Consider the following 25,800-nt stretch of genomic DNA (forward strand, 5'->3'; position numbering starts at 1 on the left):
ATTTTGAGATTATTATTTTTATTTTTTAAGGCAAATTTTTTATCAATGTGAAGCGCTTGTGGACTCATAACAAAATAAGCGCTATAAATAAATAGAATAGATTATTATTATTATTATTATTATTATTATTATTATTATTATTACCAAAAGGTCTTGTGACATTTTTTAATGAAAATGAAAGTTAATTTGCCTTCAAAAAACCATTAGTGGGTCACACCTTAAACAAAATCATAGCGATTGGTTTTTCAAACCCATCATTTTCTTAAAATGAATAAGTTCATAGCCGGTCACGTATCAAACATTAAATATTTTAACATTTAACAAGATATAAGCTAAAAGTAGTTTTTGGCCACCATGTCATCCCATATGGTGGCCAATACAAATTATACTGTTTTGTTGAAAAATCAACATGCCTTAAAATATCTCAGTTGTATGCATTTCCTCTCCAATTTCGGGTGTAAGATAATTTTTATGTGCTCTATCAATTTTTAGCATCAGCAAGATTCCAACTCATTGTTTAAAGAAAGGATTGGTCACATCACCTCTTAGTACGAATTGTAGTGGCCTGTTAGATCACAATCACAACAGAAGGAGAATGAAGACTTTCATATGTACAACTGTAAACATGTAGTCAACAACTACAAGACACCACACCACCATTGTAGAATTCTAAATCCTATACTGAGGACGCTATCTATTAAAGCTCGAATAAGTACCTGCCCCCTCACTCGTGTATTTTTATTAAGTTCTCTTGGATTAATTTTTTTGCTGTGAAAGCTAGGCACTGGATATTTCAGTGCCATGAACTGTTATCAGCCTTTTAATGTCAAAATAAAATCTCGTTAAGATTTTAAAAAAGCTTCATTTCTCTTCATCACCCCATTAACCTAAGAAGGCATTAAACACCATTGTATTAGAAACAGGGTAACAGGGTTGTTCAAAAGCAAGTTTTGTATATAAACCCTCCCTTGATATGTAAACCTTATCAATAGGACTTTCCTTATTTAAGAATGTAACTGCTGCTCTCTTTAGGTATCTCTGGTACACCCTTCTATGGTGAAGGCACCAAAGGTAAAATAATATTACTATTTATCACAAAATGAACATCTAGTGCAATTGTTATGTTTTGATATTTTCTTGGCACAGGTAAAACACCAATTTTGTCTGTGTTGGACAATAACTATCATGCATTAATGTATCCATATAGTTACTATAAAACTTCACCAATACATAAGGTCTTCAAAGAAATTTTACCAGGACTTGTGATGTACAGGATACTACATGGCCATGCACAAAAAAAAAAAAATAAATAAAAACAATAATAATAAATAGAATAATACGAGTGAGCGCAACAATCTAGGGAAATATTTCTTCAACAAGAGAAGAGAAATTCCGTTTCTCCAAGGGGCCATGTAATGCCCACTTTTTTATATCTAAACACCAGAGATAACCAAACAAAAACGCTTAACAGTCTTTTGCCTCGAAAGGCGCCAATTTTTATGTAGCCATAGCAATGGTGATATCAATTCACATGAGAAGTTTTTTCATGTTTTTGTGCGAAGGCTCACCTGGTATTTTTAATTGGTGTTTATATAATAAAAATGAAATATGGACATGGTTAGTTAGACACCCATCATCCAAAACATGCTGATGTGTATAACGTCAGTTACATTAAAAGTTTATTGATCAGGGTAAACATGAGTATATATATAATCAAACAAGCATTGCTTGCAAAACAAGAAAAAAGTAAATGACTGCCAGTTAATGAGATTTTTACCTCGTATTCAAATTCTGTTTCATTATTTGTTTAATTAGTGGGCACAGTAGTTGAAGACCATTCCCCACATGGCCTGGGAGGTAAGTCTAACTATTACCAAATTATCACCAAAAAAATTTCAACCTATGTTCTTAAAAGTAAAAATATTTTGAGGAAACAAATAAAATATATCTTCAAGGTTTCAGCTGTACACATGGGTCCAAATATAATTATTATTCATTCAAAATAACCAGTTTCTGATTGGTTAAAACCACACACATAACATAAATTCACCATAACCAGCTACTGTGGACCAAATTTGGCAAGAATTTTGTCATATTGAAACAATGTTGTCAAATGATCTCAAAAGTGTAGCCAGGTTGCAGATTATTTAACTGTTGTCCAAGAAAACCTGAGGACAAGGTTCATTTGTTTAAGTCGTGAGAAAAAAATGACCGAACAGTCGATGGCTGAACAGTCGGCGGAACATTTTACTTATTTCATGGCGAAATAAAGACATCTGCCATTTAGAGTACCAGTATATCTGCAAACTTGGAATTTTTTTGGAATGAATAATATAACAATTATTGAATTTGGCTTTCACAGTAAAATGAAGAATTCTGCAGATCTCGGATGGTTTTATCGGACAAGGTGGATAACACCCTCCGAGATCTGCATATGTGGATTCTATTCATAGTGCTCCTAGGCAATACTTAATGTCCAAACGAAAATTTTCTTTTGCAGAGAAAACCAACGTGACCTCCAGAACCATTGAGTTGGTACGCTGTGAACAGCGTTTATTGGACGCCTGCCAAGGAGAGGACACCTCCATGCCATGCTTTCTTCTTCACTCATTTGAAGAGGTAATTCATAACTACAACAAAACCCCATTTACATGCACTAAAAAAATCGCCACGGCATGCCAAATTTTGGGCAGTGTGCCTCATTTACCCGTGCCGAGACAACCTCCAGGAGGTAGTCTCGGCACCCCTAAATTTTTGAGCACTGTTGCCACATTACATTTGAGACCGATACATTTACACGTTGAAAATTGGGAGTGCTGTGTCTTAAAAATCATCAGCACGGTGCCAAAAATTTGGCGTGCCGTGCCGATTTTTTTAGTGTGTGTAAATTGGGTTCAAGATATAGGTGGAGCATTTTTTAGCCTTGAAGCAAGTTATGAATCCAAGCTTTACGTGATAAAAATTCCAAACAATAATGTTGTGGATGCTCAGGCCTGCATTGCTGAACTCACTGAGTTAGAAAGCATGACAGAAGACCAGGTGAAGAGTTTAATCAACTCCTGCCTCCCCAAGACCTGTATTTGAGACCCTCGTCCAGCATCGATACTGGAAGAGTGCATGGACGTCTTGTTGCCTGTTTTAACTGAGATGACCAACATATCAATTGGAAACTGCTAATGTGCCGGTGCAACTTAAGGAAGCTATGATAAGGCCTAAGCTAAAGAAAGAGTCCCTTGACCATGAAGTGTATTCCAATTTTATACCCATCTCTAACTTAAAATTTATGTCCAGGATGATAGAGATCACAGATGACGTCAAAATATGGTAAAACAAAGAAGTGTACACGAGCCGCAAATGATGTACAGACCAACAGCAACATTGAATCTATTTGTTTTATATACTGTACACATACCTGCCTCGTACCGCTTCACTGTTCGAATTTGTGCTGGTTTAGGCCCAATCGCTACTTTTCGTCTCTGCTTCCTCTTTTTTCCTTATCTTACTTGTAAGCTTATACGGTTTCTTCGGAAAGTTTTTTGTTACTACAGCAGCGCTGTAGTAAGGAGTTTTCAGTATTTATGGTCAGCGGTTGTTACCATTTTGCTTAGGACTCGTGCTAGTTGCCGCCATGTTCTTGTTTATCACATGTGTGATTTAGGTTTACAATCCATGTAATCCTTCGCTCATCTGTATCGTGTAAGGCAGACTAAGTTGTTATCTGAAGAACTATTATCTGAAGAACTGAAGAGTTAAAGATTATTTGGAGATAAAGGAAAGATCTGACGATTCAAGTTTTTCTCTGTTTTCTTGTGAATAACAACGAAACTCCTTCGGATGCCAAGTACGACTTTCGAGGGCAGCCACAATAACAACTTAATGGTCCTTGGTGAAGCCTTTAACCACTGTAAAGTCATCGCTGTCACAACCAGAAGTTCATAACGAAAGCCGGACGACCTGTGGAGGATTTCAATGGATACCAAGTGGTGTAAGCCTTTGTAGAAAGCTAGTTCTGATCGCCTTTGGTTTGGACTTAGTACTCGTCATGTCTCGAGAGTTGAGTGATATTCCTGAGGATCCAATGTCGGATGTTTGTGGTGAGGTGGTAAGTTCCGCTTCAAATAATTGTTTGGATGATGTTTGCGAGAAGTCTTCGCCTTTAATTGTTGATCTATCGGAGAATGCCGAAAACAAAGGATTTTTCCATGTGGAAAATGAACAGCATTTGTCGGAAGTTCGTATCAGGAAGCTAACCGAAAAGGGTCAATCCTATCAAAACGATATAAAGTTGAACTCTTTCAAGAATAAAAGGTCAAGTTTTACGGGAACACTGAGAAAAACACTGTTGCTTCGGGGACATTGTAATGAATTATCAAAGTGGAAGCAAGAGCTTAGTAAGGCACAGGTTCTGTGGAATGAATTTGTGGATGCATATAATGACATTTTGGAAACTGTTCAAGACGATGAGTTAGCAAAGGTCAGGAACATCTGGGAGCAAGTTTGTGGTGAGTGGTCTGATTTTGAAAGAGATGTGAGGGATGAGATAAAGTATTTGGAACAAACAGTTTTGGAGTCTAATTCTGTCATTTCTAAGGGTTCAAAGAGGAGTAAAACAACCAAAAGTGTCAAGTCAAAGTCAAGTTCAGACAGTGTACTTTCAACTAAAGTAGATAAATATAAGCTTCTACAGGAAGAAGCTGCTTTGAAGGTGAAGCTAGCCTATGTGGAACAAGAAAAGGCCTTAGAAATAGAAAGGTTAAAACAGAAACAGAAACTGGAAGAATTCAAACTTAAGAGGGAACTTGAACTTAGTAGAGCCAAGTTAAGTGTATGCAAAGAGATTGATAATGAGCAAACACCCTCCCTTGAAGAAGATCTAGTCAATCTTCCTAGTGAGAGTAAAGGCGAAGGAGTGAAAAGATTCTTGCAATCTCTAACAGTAACTACCCATGCAAATGAGACTAATACATCAGTTCAGTCCCAAGTACATGTATCCCAAACACCTGTTTTGACAACAACATCCACACCAAAGACTACAACATGTGGTCTGCGGGCTTCTGCTCCATCATTCTCCCCGGGAGCCGTAACACAGTCAGTATTTGCTGTTCGTCATTTTGAACCTGAACTCGGTCTTCCCATTCAAACAGAAGCAGCTTGTACACAAGCTTTCTCGTCGGCAAAAACTGATCCTGTTGTAACTAACTCCATAAGTGGCCCATCACCAATTATGTCAACAGTTATGAATTCCCCTTCAAGTTACCAGTTTGTTCATCCTCAAGGTCAAGTTAACTCCTTCTGTGAAGGGTGGGAAAAGGTTGCTTCATCATTAGAAAGGTGTATGGACAAGTTAACAGAAGCTAACTTAGAACAAAGTACTGTGAGCAAAGAACTGTTTGTTTCTGGACAACTTCCAAAACTGACCATTCCAGTATTTGAAGGAGACCCCCTGCAATATCCTGTGTGGAAGAGTGCCTTTAATGCTCTAGTTGACTCTAGACCACTGGCAGCAGACATCAAGCTGAATATGTTGAATCAGTATGTAACTGGAAAGCCAAAGCAAGTTGTGGAACATTATCTTCTGATTGGGACAGAAGATGCTTATCAGAAAGCTAGGTCTGTATTGCAGGAAAGGTATGGAAACTGTAATGTTGTGAGTACAGCATTTATTAACAAGTTGGAGAAGTGGCCTAAGATAGGACCCAAGGATGCCAGTGCCTTAAGGGAGTTCTCAGACATGTTAGACAAGGTATTAGCAGCAAAGAACACCATTCCAGGTCTTTCTGTACTGGACTATGCAAAGGAGAATGTAAAATTACTATCAAAGTTACCCTACTACCTTGAAACCAAGTGGAGAGATGCAATTAAACAATGGAGACATACCCATGGTGAAGCCAGTTACCCTACCTTTGTTAAGTTTGCAGATTTCATCAGAGAAGCCGCAGAAAAGGCAAATATCCCAGAGTTAGAAGGTCTCGCCACATCAAGTAGTCCAAGATTTAACAGAAATCCGAAGCTGAAACCAGATAATGAGAAGGGTAGTTCTCTTTCTACATCAGCTAAGGGTGGTGGTAACAGTAAATCAGACCCCACTAATTCTAGTAAATCAAAGGATCCTGGTCCAAATGGTTTGACGAAGTGCCTCTTTTGTGGTGCAAAACACAAGTTAGATGACTGCGCTGATTTCTGTAGAAAGCCTTTCAGTGAAAGGAGAGACTTCTTCTTCCGCGAACGTTTGTGTATGGGTTGTGCAGCCAGTAAGAGTCATCAGGTAGCGAACTGCAAGGAGAGGTTGAAATGCAAAATGAAAACATGCTCAGGAACACATCCCACATGCCTTCACAAGGAACTAACACAAGACAATGCTGCCATCTCAAATTGTATGAGTGTATGTCTAATTCCTGAACAAAGCGGTGGATTTGATCACACCATGATAGTACCAGTGTGGGTCAGACCAGTGGGAGAGCCAGAGAAGGAAATCTTGCAGTATGCAGTCCTCGACGATCATTCAAATGTCAGTTTTGTGTCTGAGACTCTTTGTGAACGGTTTAACCTGCAAGGCCCATCAACCGAGCTTCTGTTGACAACAATGCAGCAGCAAAATGCCCGTGTTAAAACTAAAAAGATATCTGGGCTAGAGATTCTTGACTACCATAGAGAATGTGTAGTGAAGATGCCAGTGGCCTTCACCCGAGAACTTGTTTCAGCTAACCGGTCGCAGATTCCAAAACCTGCAGTGGCTAGGGAATGGCAACATCTGAAGCCCATCGCCGATAAGTTGACACCGTACCACCCAGATGCAGAAATTTCTATCCTGATTGGAAACAATTGCCCAAGAGCTATCCGACCCAGGGAAATAGTTGCCGGTGAAGATGACGAGCCGTACGCTCAGAGGACTATACTTGGTTGGGGAGTTATTGGAAGAGTCTGCAAGTCTAATGATGTTGAAAACACAGACAAGGGTGTGTGCAATAGAGTTGCAGCTTCAGAAATTCGTAGCCAGTTTGCATTCGCCACGAAGGCTAAAGAGATTATTGGCCCAGAGAAAGTTCTCCATGTGTTAGAAACTGACTTTGTTGAGACAAGTTCCAAGTACAAACCTTATTCTATGGAAGATGAAAGATTTCTAAGGATTCTTGAGGACGGAGTAAAGAAACAATCGGATGGACGTTACGTGATGCCACTTCCGTTGAAATCAGACAGTGTGTGTCTCCCAAATAACCGCCAACTCGCAGTAAAGAGATGGAACCAATTGAAGGCCAGATTCAAGAAGAATCCGAAATTCTTTACTGATTATCAGGCCTTTATGAAGGACATAATCTTACAATGTGCAGAGGAAGTTCCGGTAGATCGTCTTAAAGTTCAAGACGGTAAAGTCAATTACGTACCGCATACAGGTGTATACCATCCAAAGAAACCAGGACAGATAAGGGTGGTGTTTGACTGTTCGGCCCAGTTTAACGGAGTCAGCCTCAATGACTACTTGCTGCAAGGTCCTGACTTTATGAACGATCTGTTGGGTATCTTGTGTCGTTTTCGCAAGGAAAGCGTTGCATTTATGACGGACATCAAGAGCATGTTCCATCAGTACGTGGTTGCTGAAGAACACAGAGATCTGTTACGTTTTCTTTGGTGGTTGGATGGGGACCCATCAAAGGAAGTAATCGACTATCGTATGAAAGTTCACCTGTTTGGTGCCAGCAGTTCCCCAGGTTGCGCCAACTTTGGGCTTAGGCGAGCAGCTGACGATGGCGAAGAAGAGTTTGGTACAGATGCTGCGGCGTTCATACGCAAGGACTTCTACGTAGATGATGGACTAAAATCTGTATCAACGGTACCCGAAGCCATTCAGTTAATCAAGGCCAGTCAAGCAATTTGTAGCAAGGCTTGTCTCAGATTACATAAAATAGTCTCGAACAAGAAAGAAGTTCTTGAAGCCTTTCCGGTTGATGACCATTCAAAGGAAATAAAGGAACTGAACTTAGCTGTAGATCCATTACCTATTGAAAGAGCTCTAGGCGTGATGTGGTGCGCTGAAAGTGACAGTTTCCGGTTCCGGATTGAACTTCATGATCGCCCTTTAACTCGAAGAGGTGTATTGTCCACTATTGGCTCCATTTATGATCCTAATGGGTACCTGGCCCCTGTTACACTCAGAGGTAAACAGATTCTTCAGCAGATGTGCAAAGACAAGTTGGATTGGGATAGCCCTGTTCCAGAGTATCTACACCCACAGTGGGAAAAGTGGCGGCGAGAAATCGTACAGTTGGAGAAACTAGAGATACAGCGATGTTTCAAGCCAGACAACTTTGGCCCAGTGAAAGCAGTGGAGGTCCACTATTTTTCAGATGCTTCAGTGGAAGGTTATGGTCAATGCTGTTATCTAAGATTGATTAACGAACTCGATCAAGCTCATTGTTCCTTCATCGTCGGAAAAGCCAGGGTAACCCCCCTTAAACACAAGACTATTCCAAGGCTGGAGTTAGCCGCTGCTACGATCTCCGCAAGAATGAGTGAGTTCGTGAGAAATGAGTTGGAGTACCCGGAGATGAAAGAGTTCTTCTGGACGGATAGCCGAGTAGTTCTCGGATACATTAACAATGAAGCCAAGAGGTTTCACGTTTATGTTGCTAACAGAGTGCAGCAAATCCGAGACCTAACCGATCCCAACGCATGGTTTTACGTAGACACAAACAACAACCCCGCAGACGAAGCATCAAGAGGACTCACCGCAAGGCAGCTGGTTGAAGGATCTCTGTGGTTAACTGGTCCAGAATTCTTGTGGAGAAGCGGACCCTGTGAACCAGAAAACGTGGAGCTGCCTCGCCTTCAAGACTCTGACCCGGAGGTGAAGAAAGTGTCTGTTTTGACCACGAAGGTCAGAAGTGTTGCTCCATTTCCAGATCAATTTGAAACAAGCAGACTAGATGGTGTATCTAGCTGGTACCGTGCTATAAAGGTCATAGCTCTATGTTTACGTCTGAAGTCCAAGCTTCAAAGAAGGGAAATTAAGAAACCCGAGAGTCCAGTAACAAGGTCAAGTACAGAAGTTGAGAAGTCAATACTGAGAGTTACACTTCCAGAGCTTCAGGAGGCAGAGAAGACCATCATCAGATGTTTGCAGTACGAACATTTCTGTGAGGAACTTCAAATTCTCTGCGACTTAAATGTAACCAACGGAGAAACAAACAGAAACCAAGCCAGAAAGAGGAACCAAGCGTTACGAAAGACCAGTTCGCTGTACAAACTGGATCCGTTTGTGGACCATGATGGCATAATCCGTGTTGGTGGTCGTATCAGAAGAGCAGATACACCAGTTGATCTGAAGCATCCAGTCATTATTCCGCGAAAAGGACACTTGACTGAACTGTTGATTCAACATCACCATCTCAAAGTGAACCATATGGGTCGTGGTATGACGCATAACGAGTTGCGGCAAAGTGGCTATTGGTTGATCAATGGTTCATCAAAAGTAGCGAGGTTTATATCGAGTTGTGTGACATGTAGACGACTACGTAGGCCCACTGAGCAGCAGAAGATGGCCTGCCTTCCTGACGACAGACTTGAACCAGCTCCTCCCTTTTCGTTTTGTGCCGTTGATTACTTTGGACCGTTCATTGTCAAAGAGAGAAGAAGTGAAGTTAAACGCTATGGAGTATTGTTTACATGTATGGGGTCACGAAGTGTTCATCTAGAGACTGCCAATTCATTGGAGAGTTCTTCATTTATCAATGCATTGAGACGTTTCATGAATCGGAGAGGTGCTGTGAGACAACTGAGGTCCGACCAAGGGACAAATTTCATTGGTGCACGAAGTGAACTGAAAGCAGCATTATGTGAGATGAATCAAGATCATGTTCAAGACTATTTGCTAAGGAATGGATGCGAGTGGATTCCATTCAAGTTGAACGTACCCCATTCTAGTCACATGGGCGGGACATGGGAACGTATGATTCGTAGTGTACGCAACGCACTTGAACCACTACTGTTACAAACTGGCAGCCAACTTGATGATGAGACATTGCAAACACTCTTGACAGAAGTCGAGTGCATTATTAATTCAAGACCCCTCAGCGTCGATAATTTATGTGATGCAGAAGCGCCAGAGCCGTTGACTCCTAACCATCTTCTTACTATGAAACCTAAAAGAGTGCTACCGCCCCCAGGAAAATTTCAAAGAGCCGATATGTATTGTCGTAGACGTTGGAGAAGAGTACAGTATCTTGCAAATGAATTCTGGCTGAGATGGCGGGCAGAGTATCTTCAAATGTTACAAGTCAGGCAAAAGTGGGTCCAGCCTAAGAGAAACCTTGCTGTTGGTGATATAGTCATCTCTAAGGAAAGTGAAAGCACGCGCAACAAGTGGCCACTTGGCAAAGTAGTGCAGGTGTACCCAAGTGACGACGGATATGTCAGAAAGGTCAGGTTGCTGATGGCAGACGGGAATTTGGATGATAGTGGCAAACGCCAACGCCCACCATCATATTTAGACAGACCTATACACAAGCTCGTTCTATTGTTGACTGCAGATGAAGTGTTCCAGGAAGATGTCTTTCACGAGGAGACCAGGGAAGTCCCCATCGAGGAGCCAACGAAGAACAATTGAAAGACGTTGCAAAGGTTTCATTGTCAATGAACACTGTAGCGAACACTTGATTTTGATTAACTCATTTAACACTCATTCGCTGTTGCCGATCAATGACTTGAGCTTTCGAGATTCTACTGTTTGAGTATCGAACTGATAGTTTGTTGAACGTTTAGCCTTAGGGACTCATATAGGTTTATTGTTTTGTCTTAACTGCATGACATGCAGTTGAGGAGCCATGTTACTACAGCAGCGCTGTAGTAAGGAGTTTTCAGTATTTATGGTCAGCGGTTGTTACCATTTTGCTTAGGACTCGTGCTAGTTGCCGCCATGTTCTTGTTTATCACATGTGTGATTTAGGTTTACAATCCATGTAATCCTTCGCTCATCTGTATCGTGTAAGGCAGACTAAGTTGTTATCTGAAGAACTATTATCTGAAGAACTGAAGAGTTAAAGATTATTTGGAGATAAAGGAAAGATCTGACGATTCAAGTTTTTCTCTGTTTTCTTGTGAATAACAACGAAACTCCTTCGGATGCCAAGTACGACTTTCGAGGGCAGCCACATTTTTGAACGTCTTTTATTGCTCAAAGCAGAATAATGGCAACAGCGAGTCTCTCGTAGCGACGACACACGATGGCAACTGTTGTGAAGATTTCTTGTAGTTTAGAGATTCTCAAGTTGTCATGAGTTCTTTTTGTCTCCGTTGATCTATTTTTCTTCTTTGTAAATAGCTCCCGCTGGACTTTTTTCGAGGCATTAATCCGACAAAACCGCGCGCCACGTTGAACAAAAGAAGAACATGTATAAGAAAACAAATTTTGATGTACCTGTACGCTAATAGATCATGCGCAACGACCAATCACAGCCCGTAGCATAACATCATAATCATCGCGCATATATTATAGATATTAAGTTCTTTATGTCATACCAAGATTAAGCAAATCACTCGTGACAGTTTCCACTCTATACTGCCCGAGAGCAACACCTAACTGGTATATGTATTTTACCATACTTAGCTTTGCTGGCAAGCACGGGAAAATGCCGTCCCAATGGTGGTAGTGACCCTCAACCCCCAGAAGCAAAACGATTCTGGCCGGAAGGAGATTCTGAGGTGAGCATGTACAAAGGAACAACACATCTAACAAGAAATCTCAAATACTGTTCCCATTAGAAAGTACATTCAATTTTATAGAGTCAAGTAGAGGCTGTTTCTTTTTGGAACACAGCATTGGCGGATCCAAACCTCCAGAAAAGGGGGGCAGGGCGGTCATTCGGACCCTGACAAAAGTGAGGGGGGGGGGGGTTGGCCAGCCACCCGGGCGCCCTCTCATGGATCCGCCATTGCACAGTAGTAGTGCACTACATTCAAATGTACTTGAGCTATATCTTAAATAAAAGTTGATTATGTATACTCTCTCCTCGCTCTGGTAGTTTCTTCCTTTTAAGGAAGGGACAAAATGCTCACTATTATCTTTGACCATTAATTCATATCCTCATTTGACAGGGGTCTCCGATACCTAATGGGACAAACGACAGGCTCTTTTTATTGGGTGGCAGAGACATCCTCCATCGATGGCCGGAGAGGTAAACGATTTGTATTTGCATTATCGGTTATCAAAACTGATATTGAAAGTGCAATTGTCGGTGCAGACAGAATGAAAAAAAAGTCATGAAATAATTTTCCTACTCTTTCACCTCCTTAACTTTGTTCCAAAAAATGACCATTGATCAAAGGTTATACTGAACTGCGAGACAGAGGAATCAGTCTAGTGAAACTAAGTAATAAAAAACATCCAGTAACTTTCAGATTTGTGCCTTTCAGTTTGCACCACGTTTGGTGTGCGGTACATCGCCGACACACTGATGATATTGTCGCCATCATCAACTTCGGCCACACCCACCTTGATGAAGGAGTTCCAAGGTAGGTGAAATAATTAGCACCAAGACAATTAACTCTCGTATGGAATATGTATTCTTTCATTTGGATATTCAATATTTTCGTTTTTGGTTATCGCGTTCGTCAAAACGCATCCTAATCTGGTGTGCATGTGGCACTAAGGTAGAAATGTTCTAGCTATCACGGGCGACTGCAAATTAGCCGCCTCTATTAACTATATCAGGGGCATCTCGGCCGGGAAACTGGACTCATTTCGACTCTATTTCGGTTCCGTGATCTTTGCGTAAAATTTACGTTCGCAAATAAAATAGAGGCAATGTATGAAAAGGTCGCACATAAGTTTAAACTAAAACCCGGCTAACTTCACGTTTAATCTCAACACTTTATATATTGCCTCAATTTTTTTCACGATAACGTGATAATAGCGTTAACGCACGTAGCCAAAAACGCGTCAGTGGAAATCAAACTTAAAGTGAGGAACGCGTATCCTCTAGTTTAATACTAATCAGTAACCGTAACCCAGTACTAAGTAAACGTTCTGATTATTTGTGTTTTGTGGGGGTAATCACTCTAATAAATTGGTGTGTTTTTTGGCATGTAACTGTCAGTTTAAATACATGTACCCGGCTAAACTTTAATTTGTTCTCAAGACCAGTTAAACAGGGAACACTGCAAAATTTAGAGTCACCCCAACTGTTGGGCATAGTGTGTCGTTTAGCCTTTTTTTTTCAGAAAGGGAGGAAAAGTGAACCTTTTTTTATGTGTATTTTCAGACAGCAACATAGACACACAGAAGCTCCGGGAAGTGATCCGTGAAGCCATGGAAAAATGCCAGCAGTTATCTGCGGAGAGGTACGTTCCTTGTTTATTGAGACAAGATATCGCTAACAAAACAGGAAAGAAATCCCAATATTTCACTAAAGGCTAGATTTTTTTATTCCTAAAATCGGCGCTGAGCATGATGCTTTATCTAAAATATAATTTTAGCTAAGGATAAAATGAATTATTTAACCACAAGAAATCCATGACTAGACACACGCCTTTGTCGCATTCATTCCTCGAAAATGGTCCCATAAATAATTGACCTAAGGTGGTGGAAGGCAAAACCGTGTTCGTTAAAATGTTTATCAACGAAGGAAACGATTGAAAAATCTACATTTCTGGAATATTAATGAGTAACATAATAATAAATAAGTAAATCGACTTATCATGCCTGGTTGAGGCTGTGAAAAAAACTAAAGAAGCTGGTGCTTTGTTGTCTCAACAGAGGTTCCTTTTTTTTTTCTTCCGAAACAAAGATTTCCAAGCTGATAATAGATCGGGACCAATTTGTTTCTTTGGAAGTAAGCGAGGGCGTTATTTCACGCACACATGCAATACAGAAGGCTTCACATATGAACATAGTCTCACGCTCTGTCTGCTCCGATTCACTGGTAACAAAAAGAGAAGAAAAGAACTCGTGAGCTCTAGTAATGGAAGATTGTTTACTACGCAGGGAGAAAATTTCCGAATGGAGAGCGCAAAGAATTGCGCAGGATGAAGAATTGCGAGAAGTTGGTACAAGTGGGGGTAGTGCAAATTCCAGCCGAAAAAAAGGGGAAGAAGGCAAGGGTGACGATGGCGAGCGACAGATCATGGAAAAGGTAAAGATAAACAATTCTGCAGAGTTCCTACAGCTTTCACTGAGTAAAAGGCAAATGATAGTTCAGTGTTTGTTGGTATGGGTTATGACGCTGATCTCGTCCAATAGCTGATGAATAAGGTCTTTTGGCCCCTTTTATAAGAAGAAACGTTGTCCCGGGTAAGAGGGCCACCCTCCCAGCCGAGGCAACTTTGGCGAGCGTTTATATGAGAAACATATGTCGACCTCTTTACCCGAGCCGAGAGCTGCCTTCTCAGTTTTGCCAATGACAACAGCGCTCGGGCGTGCTCTGATTGTCTCGCTTTGTCAGAGTTGTAACAACAGGGCGAGATAAAGAGTTTATAAAATGGAGAAAAGTTGGCCCGGTTGTAAGGGTGACCCCACCATCGGAAAAGCGAGACCCAGCGAGGCAAGTCTTCCTTATAAATATGACTTGGGTTACACAATAAGAGTTGACAATGAACCCTCTTGTTGGTTATCATTAGCAGAGACGGATAAGAGAGGCGAGGAAGGTAAGAGTATCCGACGAGCCAGAAAGGGGCGTCCATATACGCCTGAGAACAAACTTGGGAACCAGGTCGAGGAAATTCAGAAATGGAGCTCAGTTCCAGGTAAGACGCAACGTTACGTTTCCAGGTTTTATTAGAACTGTAAGTTAATTTAAGGCTCGCTCCGTGATAATACGAGGATATCATTAATTCATGTTCTGTTCGGTTTCTGCTGTTCGTAAGATGGATTTGAGAAAAGGTTTATGTTTGCTTTTCATGATATAGATTTGAACGGTTTTGTTTGTTTAAAACGCGATGGAGTGACAGCAATATTGTTTGTTCGAAAACATGTTTAAAGCTACTTCTCGATGGCATTAAGGTAAGCACAAGCGCAAGCACGAACAAGCACGAGTGCTCTTATTTCACCGTGAAAACGGCTCTCCGCATTCCCATTTATGCTACCGTGTGCGTTTGTGTTCACTGACACAAGAGTCCTGTGGTTAACTGCGCTCTTATGTTTGCGCTTGTACTTGCATCGCCAGTGAATCCAGGGCCTAAGACTCCAGTTTGCAAAAGATTAGAAAACGGTTTCATTACGTCTTCTTAAACATTATGGCAAACTAAAATCCCAGAAATAAAGTCCTCAGCTCCACAGAATAACACCAACGTTCATTTAGTCTTCACAGTCTTTCGCCGCGTGTTTAATGTTTCCACAAATTATGGATTTCATATAATTTTATGACAGGAGGTATATGACTGGGCTGGTGCTATGCAAGACATGCCGTTATATTTTACGTTACACCGGGGTCAAACATTACTGACCCACGACGAGAGGGTTGGCCCTTTGGACGAGACTCTGGACCTCACGGAAAGAGTAAGTGGAGGCCGAAGTTTGTGTAGCCTCATCTCTAAACTGACGGAGTTATTTTATGATCAAATAACTGAGCCTCGATTTTGTGAAAAGCCGAATTGGTGATTTTTGCGATTATCAAGCACCTTATTCATGTGGAAAGCAATCTCAATCTCTCTCTCAGGAATAATATGAGGCGGATAAACGAACATAAAATATTTTTTAGGTCAAACATGGGAAACCACTGAAATGCAATGTCGAGACAGGCGGCTAAACAGCAAAACGTGCAATTCCAATATGACGCTGTAAGATTCAAAAGCATAAAAAATATAACTGTGACGTATACGAACTTTTTTTGGTGATTGTTCTCCCAATTTTTCCACACAGGACGAGGAGGAAGTGACTTCATCTTTTCCCTCTGAGGTAAGAAAGAACACAATAATGTATGGTTCGATTCTACCTGTAACCAATAGACCACCATGTTAGGGGAAAGCTGCAGAATCCGGCCCGGGAATGTGTCCGGAGGGGTGGTAACAGGTAGAATTGAACCATGCATAATCCGTGCATAATTCGTAAATTTAGAATGTATCGTGTTCTGTCGACAACAAAAGCACAGTTAATATAAAAAGCAATGAAAAGGATCTTTATAATACAAAGGTAGACAGAAGCAGATTTTACGCATTGTTGAACAGAGGTTTTGTCTACACCTATAGAGTAAAGACAGTTAGGAATACAAACGTAGTAGTGTCAATTTCCGAGATTAAGTAAGGGCCACCGATACAGGACCAGGGTAAAATTGTAATCGGTTCTATCTTAAAAATAAAGAAACGTCCATTTGAAATTGGAACAAGAAAACGGGAACTGTATCCCACAAAGAACAATTGACTGAAAACAAAGAACAACAAAAAAGGGACAAGGGAAAAAGAAAAGAAATCCCCCATGACAAACGAAATCTCTGTAACTGAGTCAGGACGCGTAGGACCCCAATGTTCTTAGAAACTTTTACCCAAATGACAGACTTGAAACAGACTTCTCCATCAAACCACGACACTTGGGACCAGGTTCTTGAGAAGTTCAACCCAGACAACAGACTTCTTAATTGAGCCAGGACACTTGGGACCAGGCTCTCCGTGAGCCAGGACACTTGGGACCAGGCTCTCCGTGAGCCAGGACACTTGGGACCAGGCTCTTGAGAAGTTCAACCCAGACAACAGACTTCTTAATTGAGCCAGGACACTTGGGACCAGGCTCTCCGTGAGCCAGGACACTTGGGACCAGGCTCTTGAGAAGTTCAACCCAGACAACAGACTTCTTAATTGAGCCAGGACACTTGGGACCAGGCTCTCCGTGAGCCAGGACACTTGGGACCAGGCTCTTGAGAAGTTCAACCCAGACAACAGACTTCTTAATTGAGCCAGGACACTTGGGACCAGGCTCTCCGTGAGCCAGGACACTTGGGACCAGGCTCTTGAGAAGTTTAACCCAGACAACAGACTTCTTAATTGAGCCAGGACACTTGGGACCAGGCTCTCCGTGAGCCAGGACACTTGGGACCAGGCTCTTGAGAAGTTCAACCCAGACAACAGAGTTCCAAATATAAAATGTAACAAGCCGTGGGAAGTGAATACGAATAGACCCTTGTCCTATTTTCGGTAATGAACTGTAACTATCTTAGTGTCAATACTTAGGTGGAATTTAAGCCACCGCTAGTAAGTTGTTTGGCCCACTATTTGGCATTTCTGGGAAGTATTCCACCCACGAACGACAACGGTTGTCCCACAGACGGACATGCTCGTTGTACTTTCGTGGGGAGAATACTTCCCTTTCTTTTTTTTCTTTTTTTTCAGGTGTCTTTCAAGGGAAGCTTTCCATACAGCACTAAAGACCTGTCAGATACTATAGAAGGTAAGGATACTTACTGTATTATCAACAATAAACTAACATTTGGCACAAGAAAACACAATTAGGACGTAACATACTTTACTTCTGGTGTCAGTTGAAGGCCTATGTTCATCCTAGATTTAATGTGGTAGTTCGTTTCATTTTTTTCTTTTTTTTTAAAATTAAATTATATTAAATCGAAAACAATTTCAACTATTCAAGAATAAGTTATGTCATCCTGAAATCATTCGCCTTTGACTGCATAGTATTCTAAAATTACAAAGAAATGGATACGGTGTCTTGGTGAAAAAAAAAAGCCAATTACAACTGAAGTTTAACACTAGAAATATGTGTCAATCGCAGTGCCTCCGCGAAACTCGGCACAGGTTAGCCTTGAACGCAGACGTCGTAAGGGCTGGTTCACTCGCTTCTCCCCCACTAATGAATACTCGTGCAAAAAACAACTGAACGCCAACTTGTTGCATCACACAGCTAATCACCAGCTGCAAAACACATGGATAGGCAAAGTGACTCAATTTGAAGTTTTTTGGTCAATTTTGTTTTTTAAATGTAAACGACAATGTCATCGTAAAAGTCCCATTGAAAAAAAAAATGGATACGGCCCGTGACTGGTCCGTTTCGGAGAACGGAAGCGGCTGCGCTAACGGATGAGATGTTCATGGCAGAAAAACGCGTGACAAAACCCTAAGTACGTTTTCGTGGGAGGGAGGCCAGGGGCAGGTGCACCGCAAATGATTCTAGTTTGAGATGCGCCACCTGATTTATCAAGAAGCAGATCATTTTAGGAAATTAAAGATTAAAGGGTGGTTATTTTCATTGACAGATGAAAGGGAGAACCCAGAAGAGGAGGCTGCGGAAGAGGAGACTGCGGAAGTGGCGCAAAAGAAAAAGAGAGAAAGAAAAGATAAAAGGACGACTGCTTCGCGGGAAAAGAAGAAAAAAAAAGAAAATGAAAAAAATCCTTAGTTATTAATTATTTTTCCTACAGTACAGATAACGTTATAATTAAACCAAGAAGTAAGACTGGGATGATCCCTGGGTATTTTCTTAAAATGTGAAAACAACGCTATAAGATTTACTATTTTTATTCTTACTTCTAGTACTCAAGATGCATGAGTAGAGTTAATATTGGCTACAAAAAAGGGGACTCTTTGATATTGTGTATTTGACAGATAAAAGTGGAATTAAATTTGCTTAAAATGTTCCGAGCCTCTAAGATGAAAAATAAAACCAAAAGCTCACATGAGCGTGTCCATGGTGAAACTGTTTGGATTGCTCAGAACAGAGTTGATTTTGCTTATCTTCGTTCATACATGTATGTAAAGGAGTAAACTATTTAGCTCTGAAATGCCCATGTTCACCAACGTGACTTTGTGAGCGGGTGTTCTTGTTTTGAAACCCTTCCTTTCTCAAATTCAGAAGGTGTTTTGATTGAGCAGAGTGTTCGTTTTTTTCACGCATGGCGGAAGCGTCACTCTACACACACTGAAGGGAGAAACTTTCAACTTCGCCAAATTATTTTTCTGTGGTATAGGGCAAGCAAAGCCACATGGGTGAACATGCGCCTTTTTTTAAAAGGCAACTGAATTAGCCCTTGGTTGCACGTGACTTTTTTGGCCTCTCTCGTTATAGCTTGAGTATCAGGCGTTTCTGAGTGAGAAGGGGGAAGAGAGAAGCGAACAAGGAGAGAGCTAAAATCTCCTCTCCGGTAGCCCATAAGGATGGCCTGATACTCAGGCTACCCTCGTTAGAGGTTTAAAAGTAGAATAGTAATATCAAATCATTATATTTTTCTGTTTCATTAGTCAAGTGCTTCGTTAAAGCCCGAATACAAAAATATATTTCCAAAAGAACACTGCATAGAAAATCAAAAACAGATTTGATGAGCGCTGTTAATATCATTAAGAATAATAACTGATTAGAGTCAGGTGTTAATAGAGCAGTGTGATTTTTTTTTTAATTATTAACTTTATTTATTGAGTGGTTACCATTAGTCGAAGTAACACCATCCCATAATGATTGAGCGGCTATACAATAGTTAAGATAAAAGCTTCAACAAATGATTTTTTTGTTAGTATTATCAATTGTTTTTTATTTTTCCCCTCTTTTGTATGGCCGCTGGCTAAGTTGGTTTGAGTGAGAACCTTTAATGTTATCCTCAGTTGAAATGCAAATAGAATTTTTCTCTTTCTTATCAAAAATGTTGTTGTCGTAATTATTTGCTGGTGTCTTTTCAATCTTATTTTCCATCTTTAACCTTTTCTATCTAGGGGTGCCTACCTTTTACAAAAAACAAAAAACTTTTCAAACATCTTGAAAATATAAATATGACTATTAACTTTCACATAGTAAAGAACGACCTGCTGAAATTTAAAAGAGTTCTCTGAAAATTTGAATCACCTCACAATGGTTAATCTGACGATTCCCCAGTGGAATTGCGCGAACCATGTAAAAGTTATGGGAATTACCCCAGAAGACCCCAGAAATCTTATCTACACTCAATCCTTTCGTTGCCATTGCCCTTACAAGTAAAAAAGGAATCACATTATTTCCCTTTTCTGATATTTTGAAGCCGGTGCATGGTTATTTTTTTTTAGAGGATATTTTTTGCACATACATTAATTTTTTTGGAATTTACCCTCTCCCGGCAAATACCTTTCTAATGGTGTAATCTCAGAGTTAGTTAACAAGTCTTTACGAACACGAAAAATCGAGTCTCGTTTTGGGCCCTACGTTTTGGAGAAAAATCGAGTCTCGTTTTTTGCCCTACGTTTTCGAGAACGTTTTAGGTCCCGTTTTAACGTGTCTCGTTTCTGAAACGAGTCATCGAGACAGGTGGCAACGAGTCTCGATTTCACGTTTTCGATTGGACTGCCGGAAACGTAATCGAGAGACCATTAAATCGAGACGATTTTTATCGAGTACTTTACGATGCGTTGCCCAGAAACGGTGAGTGATCCACAAATTTTAATTCGAAAGTGATTATCTGGAACTTAAACTGGTCAATTTGAGTACGAAGTAGCTGTCTGGTTATCATCAGGATGGGTAACTTGACGGTTAACAATCATCATATACATAACTTTCTTCTTCTCTTCATTTTTTTTTTTTTTTTTTTCATTTTCTGTTATCAACATAATTAGTAATGTCTCTATTTGCCATTAATTAGCTAAAGAAACAAGAGACTTCCAAACAAGTTAACCTCTTCGACAATACTTCTACCTTTGCGATACAGCTTTTGTATATATCTCTTGGAGTGCTGAGCGCTTTGCTTCTTATGGGAGCAATATGGGAATTATTTTTCAGAAGAAAAACTAAAATGGAGAAGTATACAGTAAAAGGTAACTTTGAAAATAAGATACTTGTAAATAGGTGAAATTTATATCCAAATTATTTCGCCAAATGATTGAGTCTCTGAGAAATGAACACGAAGGAGAAGGGTGCTTGCAACACGTACGTCTTTGAGGATTTTAGACACTGTTGGATGAGGATGAGTACATCATTAAGAATTAGCAGATCTAGGAGGGTTTTATGTCTGTTATAAGTCAAAAGCCGAATCCAACAATGTAACCGTTTCATAATCCATTCAAAGTATGTTTTCATACACTTAGAATGTACATGCTTACCTCGATCGATACATAAAATTCCCTTCTTGGAATGCATTTGCCTGTTTCTCGGAAAAATCAAGATACAAAGGAATTATTAGCCTAACAAAATATTATTCTCCAAAAAGCAGTTGTTACCATCGAGTATGCATGAATTGCGGTATGCAAAAAAGAGGCCGGGTTGAATAAGGGTATGCAAATCCGCTGATCCTTTATGGTTTATTAACCAAATCCGCCCTTAAAATTTCGCCCTGAATCCGAAATCCAGGCAAAAATATTTTTATTACACGCAAAGTCTAAAATCTGGGCCCAGAAAATGGATGAATCTGCAATCCGCTGCAATTGCAGGATCCGGAACTCCGGAATACGGGAAAACATATTTGCAAAATCCGCCGATTCGTTGGCCTGTCCACCCCCATCCAAAAATAACTACCGGAATTTAGGGGATTGAGAGACAATATGAGTGGGAGTGAAGGGATTGAACATGGATTGAAGAACCCTTTTGGTGACCGGCCTCCTTTTCAGCATGCAAAGTCAATGTACAACTTAAATTTCGTGCTTGAGTTCTAGCACATCATATCTATTGTTCTATGCTAATTTTTCCCTTGATGTAGTGTTATACCCCACATATATATTTTTTTCCACACAGAGGGTTTATGGAACAGTTCAGTTACGAAGCAACAGTCATCTGTTCTTTAAACAAATAAAGGGGCAAATTTTGGGTGATTCGCCTGGCTTAACGTGTCTAAGTATTGTGAAAAGGAAGGAATAATTCGTATACAGTTACTACAATACGCAGTGCTAAGTAATATTTTCCCTGCAAGTAAATATATCATGAATGTTTTTCATTCTGTTTAGTGGGAAAAGAAACTATTCATCGCGATGTGGAGGCAGCAAGGATACTTTTTAGGCAAATGGATGAACACTTGAGCAGACTGGAAACCAAGGTTTCATTAATGCTTTCATAGAAAAACCACGAACGCTATATAAGCTAGTGATTGTTTGTAAAGCCATCAGATATAACTAGCTATAGCTGTAAGTTGTCTCCACTATTGAGTACATAAGATGGGATATAAGTTTAGCGAAGATAACATATTACAGGCAGTATATTAATGTAAGAAACTGGAGGGACTGGTCACCAATTCTCCTGTGCAAAGCTTTTTTAGGGATCACATAATAGCAATTAACGTTCAAAAGTGCTTGACAGTAACAAAAAGATTAACATGCAAAAAAATAAAAAATAAAAAAATTGAATCGTACGCAATATCTATGATTATAAAATATCATGTTGTCGAACTCGTCTTAAGTGTCATTGGCCAATTTATATTTCACGCATTCAATCATGAGAAGCGCCCCTCTAACCGCCCTTTATATTTAATTTGACATTGCGTGGCTGAGGATCGCCCAGTGCGCAGTGAAACTATATAGAAAATCAGCTTCGCATCTTTCCCTTCTTTAATTTTTTTCCTAAATTTTAATATATATTTTGTGGTTCAATTTTATCCTTGGCTTAAATTTTCTTTTCTTTTGCTTCAAACTCATTATCATACATTAACATACCCAAAAATAAAAGAAGAGAAAATTTAAAGCAAGGATAAAATTGAACCTCAACATATACATAATTCAATACACATTTCAAGTATGATTTCTTATTACAAAAAGTTTTCGTTGACTAAGAAACACATGTACAGCTGCCACGCTTCCATTATAAATATAATATTTAAAGATTTTTCATTTTGTTAAATTAAGGCCCTCACATCACGTTTGAGAAACAAACCCTTTTTACAGTTTTAAAACACCTGAACTTAATTATTTATTTACCAACCAGGTTGGTAGTTGAAAGTCTGTATAAAAAAAGTAATTAAAACTATGCAAGCCCTCACTGTTGTTTATACTTGCATGCATGTACTTGCACAAGCTTACGAAACACACTACTTGCTGCATTTTAACCTAAACTGTATTGTTTCTTAACCCCAGGCGCCAAAATCTAAATTTTAAGATAGAAAAACCTTTATTTCCCCATAAACAACAAAATACACTGTACCTTATTATCACTAATTTTTGCGAGACTTGATTTTCGCGATTTTTAAAACAAATTTCGCGAAATTAAAGTCCCGCGAAAAAAAGGTGCCGCGAAATTTTATATGGTGACCTATACAAAAACCTGTATTCAAGTTTTCCGTCTGCTAGGAGTACACATACGAGATTCAGTTCAACGCATGTCCTTATTCCTCATCATCTGACTCCGACTAAGTCCTGTAACACTTCCTCAGTACAGTCTTCAAATTTGCCATCGTCATGCTTGCTGGCTTCCTATAGTTCTCTGTAATCAGCTGCTTGAGCCTCTTCATGATCCCTTCGTTATTTTCAGAAGCGTCGATTTCCGCAATCGATTTCACTGGAATTTCCAGCCCCCCACAATCTCGACGCCGAGAATTTCTCCCCTATATGTTTACAACTTGGTATTCGGCAGAAGTTCAGAAACAAATGGAGTCGGGAAACAGCACTGATGAGATTGAGGTCGATTTGAGGATATCTGTGCTGAAGCCCTTACATGGCTGGTGAGCCTTAAAGCAACAACTTGACAGGCAGTGTGGGAAAGCGGAATATTGTAAAAGGATGGAGCAAAGCGGGAATATCCGAACTTGTTCAAGGGAAGACAATCTTATCGCTTGAAGATCCATTTGAAAACATTGAGGCGATCCTTATCTAAAAACCAACTGGCAGCGCCATCGAGTTGAATAGTGCCTCGGTTGGTTTTTCCAGTGTACTTTTAAAAGATGTTATGTTGCTGACATTGTTGAACATTTCAGCCAGTTGCTTGGTTCGTTTCTATTCCGTTATAGTTATTAAAAATGCAGAAATGGAAGTTTAGAAAACGAGCGCTAGTGTACTTGATTCGCGAAATTTATTACTTTGAAAAACGCTGACCCTTCAAAATCGCGAAATTTAAGGCCGACGAAATATTTCTACTCCAAATTCGTGAAATTAAAAGTCACACGAAAGTAAGTGATAATAAGATGTAAAAATTTGTACATTTTTTCGAAGAGTTACACAAAAGAACAAGGGACAATAATTGACCCACAAAATAAACACCTCTGGTATATTACAACTGGGCTCGTCCCTCATTTTCTGATTTTTTATGCATGCCGGTATATTTCACTTGTTGTTTTTAACCCTGTTAAAATGCAGGGCTATACTCACTTGTAACCTCAATTGCCAGCCACCGACACTGAGGTGAATAATTGTTTTAGTATATACTAAAACAGTGAGATAATTGAGCACAAAAATGATAATTTTTAACTTATTTGCATTTGCATTTGACTCATTTAACTCATTTAACTCGTTTGCATTTGCCAACGATTACAATTTTGGCGCGCAATGACCGAACCGGCGGCCATCGCGTTTTCTCTCCGACAAATAAAACTTTTGGCGGCATTTGTTTAGCTCTTGTGGGGAAATTTCTTCAAAACAAATTGTGAATTCTTTTTTATATTTAAAACCATTCTCTAAAAATTACTATTAAATCTAGTTTTAAGCTTAGTTGTGAACATGTTTCAGCTCCTCCTGGTGGAATGAATCAATGATTTTAGGTATATTCCACCCTTTTGGAAAATGACCAATTATTGCAAATGGCATTTTTGCGAGCGTGCTTATAAAAATTGAGCAAATTTGAAGCGATCGATATACCGATAACGGTAATCTGACTTAACCCTGTGAAGTGGTTTCAAAAACCTTCCAGGTTCAGAAAAATCCAATTGTTCTTCCGTATGTTTATGATGACCTGACTAACATTTGGTCAACACAAAAAAAAAACTACACACATGCACCACTTCACGTTTTCAACTTACTACGTTTTGTTTTTAATTTGTTAATTGAAAAAATGCTCAGTTAAGTCCCCAAGTGCGCCGCATTCCTTTTGTAAGTTATTAATTGTTTTTCTGACTCTGAAATTGCAGCTGGCTATATTTGCTTATTGAGAAACGTATATTGAACAATCAAGGAAAACAGCAAAGCTTATAGGTAAAATATTTCTTACTACATACTCCATATATCTTTTTCTTTTTTTTTTCTGCACTAACTTATTTATTTATACTTAAAATAACGTCAAGTATTTTGTTGGGTACCGACCGTGTAACATTTAAAATTAGTATCATACGTATATAATTTAAGAGTTCTCATTAACAAATGAAAGAATGAGTTTACTCACGTTTTAAACTCAAAACCTATAGAAATTCGTTCAATGAGAGCTCTTAAGTAATAAGAAATGCATATCATACAACAAGACAATCTATATGTTGTAGCCGCTGCAAATTCGTGCCTCGTACCCCCTTTTTTGTGATTTCGCAAGTCATTAATTTACATTTTGATGACAAGAGGAAAATTTCAAGCGGCAAAGGGAATTCAAATGAGTCAAAAGCCGAAAAAAAAAGGAAAAGAAACAGGGGCGATTGAGCCAAAAGCCCTAATTTTAATCGATATCCTAAAACAGCTGAGACATATCTACTCAGCAGTCAAGTTAATTACCTAGAATTATCTAATTGGCGACAAGCCGGCAATCAGTATATATACGGCTTGTCAAGTATACGGCCGGCCATATTGAGCATTTCCGCAACCGATATTTTGTTGCCATCACCTAATGTATATATGCTAGACACGTTATCATGTGGGCTTTGGTGTTCATGCATTTGTAAAATCAAGTTTTACTTTACTACTGTTAACTTAGAGGTTCGAATACTATGATAAATCGCTTGATCATTTTTGCTTTAAATTATATTTTCAGCACCGCAGGTAAATTTTCAATTTCATGGTGTTCACTAATTAATACAAAGACGC

At 39.6% G+C, this 25,800-nt stretch overlaps 1 protein-coding gene across 4 annotated transcripts; it reads left to right on the plus strand.

Moving 5' to 3' along the window:
* The first annotated feature begins 971 nt into the window (after positions 1–971).
* LOC140950394 (uncharacterized) lies at positions 972–19,527 on the plus strand. Of its 4 annotated transcripts, XM_073399612.1 has the most exons (13): positions 972–1,071; positions 1,816–1,857; positions 2,501–2,619; positions 11,600–11,694; positions 12,088–12,167; positions 12,406–12,504; positions 13,254–13,332; positions 13,976–14,123; positions 14,608–14,733; positions 15,356–15,484; positions 15,848–15,883; positions 17,308–17,365; positions 18,186–19,527. In XM_073399612.1, the coding sequence occupies exons 3-13, from the start codon at positions 2,587–2,589 to the stop codon at positions 18,326–18,328; spliced, it is 1,026 nt and encodes a 341-aa protein (XP_073255713.1). In that variant the 5' UTR covers positions 972–1,071; positions 1,816–1,857; positions 2,501–2,586; the 3' UTR covers positions 18,329–19,527. The 4 variants fall into 4 exon arrangements, with proteins under 4 accessions (XP_073255713.1, XP_073255711.1, XP_073255712.1 ...); XM_073399610.1 differs by lacking the exons at positions 972–1,071; positions 1,816–1,857 and having other exon boundaries at positions 2,440–2,619; XM_073399611.1 differs by lacking the exons at positions 972–1,071; positions 1,816–1,857 and having other exon boundaries at positions 2,440–2,619; positions 14,611–14,733.
* Positions 19,528–25,800: the final 6,273 nt, after the last annotated feature.

Source organism: Porites lutea, chromosome 10 (assembly GCF_958299795.1).
Source record: "Porites lutea chromosome 10, jaPorLute2.1, whole genome shotgun sequence".
Taxonomy (NCBI): Eukaryota; Metazoa; Cnidaria; class Anthozoa; order Scleractinia; family Poritidae; genus Porites; species Porites lutea.

Coding starts and splice junctions, on each gene's coding strand:
- LOC140950394 (XM_073399610.1), top strand. CDS start 2,473: ATGTCCAAACGAAAATTTTCTTTTGCAGAGAAAACCAACGTGACCTCC. Junction 14,734..15,355: donor GAAATGGAGCTCAGTTCCAG/GTAAGACGCAAC, acceptor ATTTTATGACAG/GAGGTATATGACTGGGCTGG. Junction 15,485..15,847: donor CTCTGGACCTCACGGAAAGA/GTAAGTGGAGGC, acceptor TTTTCCACACAG/GACGAGGAGGAAGTGACTTC.